At 45.9% G+C, this 10,000-nt stretch overlaps 1 protein-coding gene across 2 annotated transcripts in view; it reads left to right on the forward strand.

Annotated features, from left to right (window-relative positions):
* Positions 1 to 10,000, forward strand: part of faf1 (Fas (TNFRSF6) associated factor 1) — a 104,523-nt gene that overhangs the window by 86,703 nt on the left and 7,820 nt on the right. For both annotated transcript variants that reach the window (XM_063201683.1, XM_063201684.1), the window contains exon 18: positions 3,598 to 3,813. In XM_063201683.1, coding sequence (XP_063057753.1) covers positions 3,598 to 3,813 — 216 coding nt within the window. The remainder of the gene's footprint in view (positions 1 to 3,597; positions 3,814 to 10,000) is intronic.

A 10,000-nucleotide genomic window follows, 5' to 3' on the forward strand; every position in this document is an offset into this window, starting at 1 on the left:
AAACTAGACATGTCTGTTGTTTTACAGCTACACAATCATCTCGCTGCCCCTACCGTTGCGACGGATACAGATACCGCAAACCTAGAATGGAGCAAAAAACAAAACTAACTGCGTTGACTAACTACGTTGAGGCTCAAAAGAGAGCATAACCCGCCCATAATGGTGGGGGGCAGGTAATTGGCATAAGGCTTCCCCTGTCTAATAGTGTCAGGTCACCTTTCACTGGTCTGGCTGACCCCCTCTAGCCTCAGGTGGGGAGCTAAGTGTTTGGGTGTATGTATGCATTAGGAGCTGTTAAGCGCGTGCGTGCATGTGTGCGTGCGGTTACTACCCCCTTACACGAGGGAGCAGTTCACCTGGTGTCTGTAATGGATCTCAGGGGAAAAGGCACGCTTCACAAAACCCACAGATGCACGCGCTTCCAAGTGGGGTTGGGGGAGGTTTGGGGGTTGTTTATAGGCTTGTTTGAGGAGAGCAACAGATTTGCAGACACCACCACCACAAACTTATGGCTCACACACACACACACAAACACACACACACACACACACGCCCATCATGTGCATATCACACACCGATCACACAACACAAACGCACACAGATGCGTACAGATCTAATCACCACCAACGCTGATGGCTCTTCCCCAGTCGCCATCTCTCTGTTCTGCGTCACGCTTACATTGCACCAACTTCACGGCTTTGGCTTTGGCTTTGGCTTTGGCTGGCAGACGTTGCCAGAACAACGCACCATGCACACTACATTTGAATGGCCTCTAGTATTGTATACACCCTCACAGTTTGGACTCTGGCGACTGGGCCTATGACACACACACACACACACACACACACACACACACACACACACACACACACACACACACACACACACACACACACACACACACACACACACACACACACACACACAGAGAGACAGGCTTATGGATATGACAGCGTTCATGTCGGTGAGTCTGTGTATGCTCACGTGTGTATGTAAGTGTTTGTCTTGCTGCGTGTGTGTGGACACAGTCAGTGGCAGAAGCACAATCGCAATTAACCTCCAGATCAGAGCCGCAGAGAGAGAGGAAAGCTGCCGTGTTACGCAGTAAGCCATCCCCCAGTCGCAGTCAACCAGGTAGAAAGATAGATAGATACCACAGAGGGTGTGTGTGGGTGTGTGTGTGTGTGTGTGTGTGTGTGTGTGTGTGTGTGTGTGTGTGTGTGTGTGTGTGTGTGTGTGTGTGTGTCTGTGTCTGTGTCTGTGTGTGTGTGTGTGTGTGTCGGCAGCTGCTGCTGCTACTGGTTAGTTCAGCTCTCATTGAGCAGAAAGCTGGGATGGAGTCTGCCTCACTGCCTCATTGCTTCTGACATTGTGTGTGAGTAAACAAATCAGTGGGATATCCCCCACTGCACACACACACAAATGTACGTACTCCAATGTGCACAAACACACACACACACTCTCTTAGGGAACACTAACAGTGAATACACCTGGAGTTTTGCCAAGCAACACCCACCAATCCACCCTGTTACTCAAAACACAAACACACACACACACACACACACACACACACACACACACACCCATATGACTGTAGTCTGCCCTCCGTCTGTGTAGAGTCTACAATAGGTCTCGTCAGAGAAAAACAAACACCCACTCAGACAGAACAAAAAGCAGACGTTGAAGATGGAGAGTAGCAGGAATCCCTTTTCTTCCATTTCTTCCGTGGAGCAGGGGATGAAAGGAGGAGAAGAGAGGAGATGAGAGGAGGGGTGGAGTGGAGTGGGGAGGGGTTGTAGGGATGGTGATGTCATTATTTTCTCTTGTCAGGTGTTTCTGCTTATGCCACCTCCCCACTTGACAAAAGCTGTATTATAATACATAATAAATGAACTTAATTAAATGTATTGAGAAGGAAGTACATGTAAATAAAATAATTTAATTAGATTTATTTATAAAATAAATATGTTACTAAAATGGCAAATATACATAAATTCAAAAATAAAACTTTATTTGTGGTTTGTTGTATTCCAGAAGAATGCTTGCTGTCTTTTTCTCCCCCCTTTTCCTCTCATCTTTTTGTTACTCCATTCAAATTCATTTTTTTAACTTGACCAGAACATGCTTATTAGTAATTTAATTTTGGCCATTATTTATAAGACAAACTAAGCAATGAAGCTCCTTCATTGTCAGAACCAATGAAAGGCGGTGTGTGTACATTTGTGTATGTTCATTAGCCCCTCGCTATTTTTTTGTTCAATATCTTACCTTCTGTCTTTCCCCTCTTCAACTTCCATCCTTCATCCTTTCATCCCACTTTACTTTCTTCTCGATCTCAATTTCTCCTCCTCTGCATCTCACTCCGTTCCCTGCTGATTTGTCAGTGTTTTGTCCTCTCTTCCTCCTCTCTCTCTTCCACTCGAGGTCTTCTCTGTCTCTGTCTCTGTCTCTGTCTCTCTCTCTCTCTCTCTCTCTCTCTCTCTCTCTCTCTCTCTCTCTCTCTCTCTCTCTCTCCCCCTCTCTCTCCCCCTCTCTCTCCCTCCCTCTCTCTCGTGCTCTCTCTCTCTCTCTCTCGCTTTGTGTGGTGACTCTCGGGGACCCCGGCCTGTGAGTGATGCGTGCCGGGGCTCCCAGAGGGCCCCACGCGTGTGCTTGAGGCCGCCGGTTGCTCACCTGTGTGCGCGAGTGCCGTGGCGCCACACCGCTGTTCAACAGAGCCTGCTGCCGCTAATGAGCTACTGTTGTCTCCTCTTATGGTATATAATTGCATTACGGTGGGTAAATAAAGGTGCTGCGTGTTGCCACAGCATATGCTACCCAGTGTCAAAACAGGAACAACAGATGAGGAGGCGAGAGGCCCCATGGGGGGGACCTGCACACAGCTACACCCACCCACCAACCACACCTCACACACGCGTGCACAGAGACACACTCCCTCACCACACACAAGTACACAACACAAGCGTCACCCCAAAGCACACAGATGCACCCACCCATCAACCACGCACGCACGCAAGCACGCACGCACACACACACACACACACACAAACTTACACGTGCACGCTCACTTTCACACACACACACCACAAACATCACCCCTAAGCACACGCATACGCGTGCGTATGACCCAGGAGATCTCATTTTCTGCTCAGTGTTCAAATCTCTCTCTCTCTCTCTCTCTCTCTCTCTCTCTCTATGGTTGTTTTCTTTCTTTGATATATTTATTGTATGGTATAATGTGTCACTTAGAGGAAAAGAACTGACATACACGTGTGTGTACACGCACACTTTCATTGAAATGAAAATTAAGCTTCAAGCGGAAAAACTTCTTACCTCCTCAATAAAGTCACCACCCTCACACAAAGAATCATTTTCACATTTTCACATTTTCACGTCGTTTTTACATTTGTTCTCACCTCAAACTTCCCCTTTCTCCTCTCCTCACCTCTCCCCCCCTGCTCCTCTCTCCTCTTATCCCCTCTGCTTTCCTCCCCTCTCCTCTCCCCTCCTCCCCTCCTGACCCCTCCTTTCCTCTCCTCTCCTTTCCTATCCTGTCCTCCTATTCCCTCTTCCCTTATTCCGTGGTCCATGGTCCAGGCGATCCGGCTGACGTTGGAGCAGGCCTTACCGCCGGAGCCCAGCGAGGAGAGCGGCGAGCCAGTCAGCAAGCTGCGCATCCGCACGCCCAGCGGCGAGTTTCTGGAGCGACGGTTCCTGGGCAGCACAAAGCTCCAGGTGCTCTTCGACTACGTGGCCTCCAAGGGCTACCCCTCGGACGAGTTCAAGGTCCTCACCACCTTCCCGCGCAGAAATGTAAGTTCTCGTCCAAATGCAGTGTTAAATCGACGCTTTCCGAGCTTACCAAGTCAACGTCACTCTCTATGTGTTGAATTAGCACTGCAACATTTGCTGTGCACGCACACACAAATTAACACATTGAGTACCGACGACGTAATAATGCGTTTTTCACGCCCATGCGTTGTATACCAAAACGTAAAAATACGTTTTTGCATTTAAATATCATATTTTGAATCTACACCCTTCAATGGACAATATATGTGATTTTGGTAGCTCTGTGATGGACATAAATGACAACATTTGCAGTCCAAAGTTGTTTGATTGTTATGATGTTTGAGTGTTATGATTTGGATATTTTAATTTAACTTACCGAGATGTCTGGATGCCAACCCATGTCGCCTATCGCGCTGCCTGCATTGATTTCCCTAGTACGGTCACTGTAGCATGTGTTGTCTCTGACTTCACGCAATAGGTAAACACCATTGTATATCGTGCCTGGAGTATCTTGAACTTTCTGGACTTGCTAGACCTTTTTCCAGATCCTTGGATCCAAATGGCACCCGATATGTGATTGCAGTAATGCGCTCCGATTTGGACGTTTGATCGCCAAAAAGATAAGTTTCTGTGTCTTCCTGTATGTGAGAAGCCAGAAGCTAGCATGGCTACTGATTCCCTGATTGTCGCTCCCAACGCAGGACGCTCCCCTGTCGGCTCGCCCCCACTAGCCAGACTATCGATCCCACCGCCATATAACGGAGCTAGTTATCTTTTTGATGTTAGTTTTTTGTTTCTAACCCTAACCTTAAATTGCTTGTATGTGGCAGTGTATGATAATACGTGAGATATAATCGGGTGGGACTACACGTCCGGGAGTGATAGAAACACCTGGGACTACACGTCCGGGAGCGATCTCAGTTGGGAGTGTCCATCTGCCACCGCATATGATTCGGATCGGATGGGCTAGGCTACATCTAAGCATCATATCATTTGGATTTGTTGTCAATGTTGGGCTATTATTTCGGGAGTCATCGGGAGCTATTTTAGCAAATGTCTCACCCTCTGCATGTGTGCAAAGAGTTTGTGTTCAGTCCACGTGAAAAACGGGGATTTCAAAGGGCATCGATTGCTGGTGTCGTAGTGTGACAGAGCAGGAGGTGTGCTGCCGTATTCGTGAATCGTGCTATGTTGTTGTTTCCCTAGTAGCCTACGATCGGTAGCGTGTATTGTGTCTGACTTCACGCAATAGGTAAACACGGAGACCATTGTATATCGTGCCAGGAGTATCTTGAACTTTCTGGGCTTGCTACCTAGACCTTTACCAGATCCTTGGATCAGAATGGCACCCGAATTGTAATTGGAGTAATGCGCTCCGATTTGGAAGTTTTATCGCCAACCAGATAAGTTTATTTGATTATTCACCCCCATGTTGAACTGTCTTCCTGTATGTGAAAAGCCAGAAGCTAGCATAGCTGGCTACATATGGATCGGATGGGCTACATCTAAGCATCATATCATTGGCATTTGTTGTCAATGTTGGGCTATTATTTCGGGAGTCATCGGGAACTATTTTAGCAAATGTCCGACCTTCTGCATGTGTGCAAAGTCTGTGTGAAAAACGTGGATTTCGAAGGGCATTGATTGCCAGTGTCGTAGTGGTTTAGAGCAGGAGGTGTGTCTTGACGAGCAGGAAGATGTGTGTCAGAGCTAACCTTGCACCAAATTGTGATTAAAACCAACTCATCCCCTTTCAAACTCGTCACATTCTGAAGAAGCGCACCCTTCACAAAAACCTCAATATCTCCGATTGTAGCTGAATTCCATGGATACCCGCTTCGGTTTAGCGTGGGTTTACTCGGCAATAAAAGCTCGTAGAGACACACAGTTTTCACCTACTAAGAGGGCAGCGTCTCCACTTTCGAACGAGTCATAACATATTTCAGTGGCCCTATCACATAATAAGCTGTGAGTCTACAAAAAAACGTCAAAAAAGGGCTTAGAACGCTGGTATTCTACGGCATAATTCCGTGAGCACCGCCGGTATTCAATGTGTTAAATACTCTCTGACCTTTATTTCTATCTTTAGATATGTTAAGCAGTGGGAATTCTCAAAATTCATTCAGTGTAGTAGCACTATACATTAATACGTTAATTAAGGACAAGCTTTGATGCTTTGAACCTTTCAACCTTTCAGGCCCAATTTGGGTCACCAAGGTCAAGGCCAAGGTCAAAACCAGAGCACATCCACAGTATTCCAAGTCTCGTTAAACCCCGTTCCTCAACACTTGACCTCCTTTTACACTCCTCACTTGTGGAACCTTTAGTGCCACGGGCATGCTCAGCATGGTTGGTCACAGTGCCCACCCGAAATCCAAACCATCCCCTTTTTTAATCCCGCTGTTATTGCAATGAGCAGTTGCTCCACTCAGTTTTAATCTCACACTCTCAGAGCCTCTCGATTAATTAAAAGTCACTCTGGACTAATGAGTAGCCTTGTTTTTTTTCTCTCTCTTCCTCTTCCTCCCTCACTCTCTCTTTCTTTGTCATTCTGTTAGTGTATGTTTTTTTTTTTTCCTCCCCTCTTCTCGCTCCAAATCCACAAGTGCATTTGTAATTTGTTGGAATATTAATTAGGATGCCTTGGATGCAGTAAGGAAGACTGGCTACTTTGGGATACAGTCAGCAGCAGTATTCTCCTCGGCCCTGCTCTGCTCCCTTCCTCGTCGCTGTGTTGTGTTGGGCGCCACTCTGTTGCTAGCTGTAGCTAGCCGTGTAATTAAGAGCTGCAGGGCCGGGTTAGCAGGTAGCTAATGAGGAAGCGAGCCGAGCTACCTGTTTAATTAGCGGCATGGAAACAAAAATGAGCTTTCGAGCTAATCAGCCAGAGGGGAGGTGTGCAGGCCTGCCCAAGGCTGCCTGCCAGCACGTCCATTGGGACAGCTCTCTGTCGCGCGCACGCACACTTACACAAAAGCAGGCAGGCAGGCACACTTGAAGCAAGCACACTTGTGAACACCACCCTCCACCCCTCACACTTGGGCTCTCTGGGATTCAGGCAAGCACACTTGAGGTAAAAACATAATCACACACACACACACACACACACACACACACACACACACACACACACACACACACACACACACACACACACACACACACACACACACACAGAGTGAAGGAAGCGGACCCACGTACTCTTAAGGCAAATATACAGCTGAAGAAGCACCACACTTCACATGCACGCACACACACACACTTACCCATGCTCAGAGGAGGAACACTAAGGGCATGCTATTAGCAATTGCTTTACCTCTACAGGAACACAAACAAACAGTTTAATTGACAGCACAATTAAGAGCTCCCCACATGTCATACACAGCCACATGCGCGCGCACACACACACACACACACACATTTGTTTGAGTGTAATGTTTGAATATGCCCCTACACAGCTTTCTTTTATTTTTACACTTAATACTGTGTAGTGGATAGGCACAGACAGACACATATCGAAATAATTGTTTTTGTATACAACTAAATTATTTGAGATCTTATTTCTGGCCAGCAATTTATTTCCATATATTTATTATTTTAATTAATGTCCAGTTAGTATTGCTTTATCTCTTTCATGCTCAAAAAGGTGTTTTTTTTTTTGGCACCCCTCAGCTGATGTGATGCATTAGCGATTACCCGTGGCTTGCTTATCAGGCAATCTATAAAAACTCCTGCACACACTGACCATTTTGCCATTTTCTTTAATGCATAACGTTTCGGTCTTAGACCTTCATCAGTTATAGTTTGTGTACTACAAAAGTGCCAATTAAAAGTAAAAGTATCTGCCCTATTTGTGATTTAGTGTGTGCACACTTAAGTGCATATTATGAGGTGGTGTATATCTGTATGTGTCAGGGTGTTTTGTCTGTGTGTGTGTGTGTGTGTGTGTTTATCAGGAGTGTTGATTGCGAGGTGTGTGTGTGGGGGGGGAGGGGGGGGTTAAGCAAGCAAGAGAGAGAAAGGAAGAGGGAGAGATGGAGAGAAAGTGCTGGAAAGGCTTGCCAGTGTTTGTGCATCTGAACACAGTGCCCAGCCTAATCCCAGAGCTCTCTCTCTCTCTCTCCGTCTCTCTCTCCCTCTCTAATTAAAAACACCTCCTCCTCTGCTGGCTCCCTCTCGCTTTGCCGCGCCTCCTCAGAAGGGGATTAAGAGGGATGTACGACTATTGCATTTGTAATTCTCCACAAATGTTTAAACTGCTGCTCGCCATCACGCCCGCCTGCATCAAACACCCAGATCATCGCTGGCAATAAGAGAGTGATCAAATGGAGGGTAATTAATAAGAGATGGATGAGAAGAGCAGAGGGAGGGGTGGAGGGAGGGAGGGATGGATGGAGGGGGTGAAAGGTAGAGGGGATAAGAGGACTCAATACTTAAGTTTCATCACTGCTTTAGACACTCTGGGATGTGTTTGTGTGCGATTTTTAGTTTCTCTATTTCATTTATTCTTTCGTTCTTTGTCTCATTCACACTTTCCCTTGCTCTCTTTCTCTTTCTTGTTTTGTTTTTAGCATAGCTTAGTGGCGTGAGTGTGTGTGGACAGCTGTGGACGTGGGCTCAAAGCTGCCCTCCATCTCTGTGTGTGATTGTCCCCTAGCATAAGCAGATGATTGCTTTGCCATGAGCTTTTTTGCCTCTTGTGTGGATGTATTGTCATGCTTTAATTAGCATAATACATGGCACCCTTTCTTTAACGATGTCCTTGTTGCGCGTGTTTGAAATCGTGTGATAAAAATCGGCTTGCAGCTTCGTCTTCGTCATCACAAATTCACTTAAAGTTTTACGTAAGCATTAAAAAAAAATTGTCTGTGTAGGGACGTAGCCCCTTTCCAGGCACTGTCCCGCCACTTGGACGTTGTAATAGTCACTGAAAAAGCTAAACTACCATAGTGCTACACCACTATGACTGTGCACAGGACCTTTAGTAACACATTACGATTTGGTCATCGCCATTCTGGTAACAGCTCATTTATAACAGGGGTAGTGTCTTAAGGGGTTAAAAAATGGTTTTCAAATCAGATTTAGTAAATCCCCCAAATCTTTAAACTGGACCCTCCAGTCGCCCAGGTTTGCTGTTTGTTATTCTAGCCATGCCACCCAGGATGCCGTTGCTCATATCCGCTCTTTTTGAAGCGAGGCAGGTCTGTCTGGGTGTACTACAACAACAAACCAACCAGAGCCGACCCTTAACAAGGCATTGCTAGCCAGCGTCCCCAAATAATTCATTTTAATTATTCGGTCTGATAGCATGAAGATTTACTGTTGTTGGTTTTTCGTCATGTTTGCGTTGTGATTCGTTAACCTTCACATTAGCTATACTAATTTGGGCTACTTCACTCGTGTTAATATAATATTTGTATAGTTCTATGGACATGGTGTCATATGCACAAGCATGGCGCATCCACATTAATTCAGTGTCTATATGATATGATATCCCCCCGCATTTTATGCAGGCAGTGAGTCTAGCTGTACCCCATCTTTAACCAGTGAAAGCTACATTGACAAAAAGTTTAGAATAGGGGCCCTAGACAACCATGTGCATCAGTGTTGATGGCCATCATGGGTGCCGCTAGGGGGGGAAAGATGCTACAAATTCTAAGGGCCCAAGCACTGACAAGGGCCCTTAAGAGGGCCCAAAAGCACTAACAGGGGCCCTTAATGGGGCCCAAAATTCAAATCTTTCATAGGGCCCAAAATTTCTGGTGGCGCCCCTGATGACCATAGTCCTCCTACCTTAGCTCTTCGTTGGCTGTAAACTACTTTTTGGCAGTCCCTCCATTATTTAATTAATTTCACAAGCACTTTCTCAAACAACTTTCACAAATGAAATAAAATAAAAAAATGTTTCTGTGTGAATATATATATCTTTAAATACTGTGTCTGTCACAATTATTCATGCATATTCAGAAAAGATCCCTTGCATCGGCCCTGTGTTAGTGCTGCTGTGTGTCTCCCCTAAACATTTGTTTTGCTTTGAGCACACAGAGAAGTGTCAACATTATTTTCTTTGCTATCAAACAATTCCCCATCAAGACAGCAGACGGAGATTAAAATGGTAAGCGCCAACATTGTACATAGCAGCTTCTCATTGACATGGATGGCTTACACGCAGCAGTGAGCTATGTAGCATAGGCTAGATGGAGCCAGG

The sequence above is a fragment of the Engraulis encrasicolus genome, chromosome 6, assembly GCF_034702125.1.
Source record: "Engraulis encrasicolus isolate BLACKSEA-1 chromosome 6, IST_EnEncr_1.0, whole genome shotgun sequence".
NCBI classification, from domain to species: domain Eukaryota; kingdom Metazoa; phylum Chordata; class Actinopteri; order Clupeiformes; family Engraulidae; genus Engraulis; species Engraulis encrasicolus.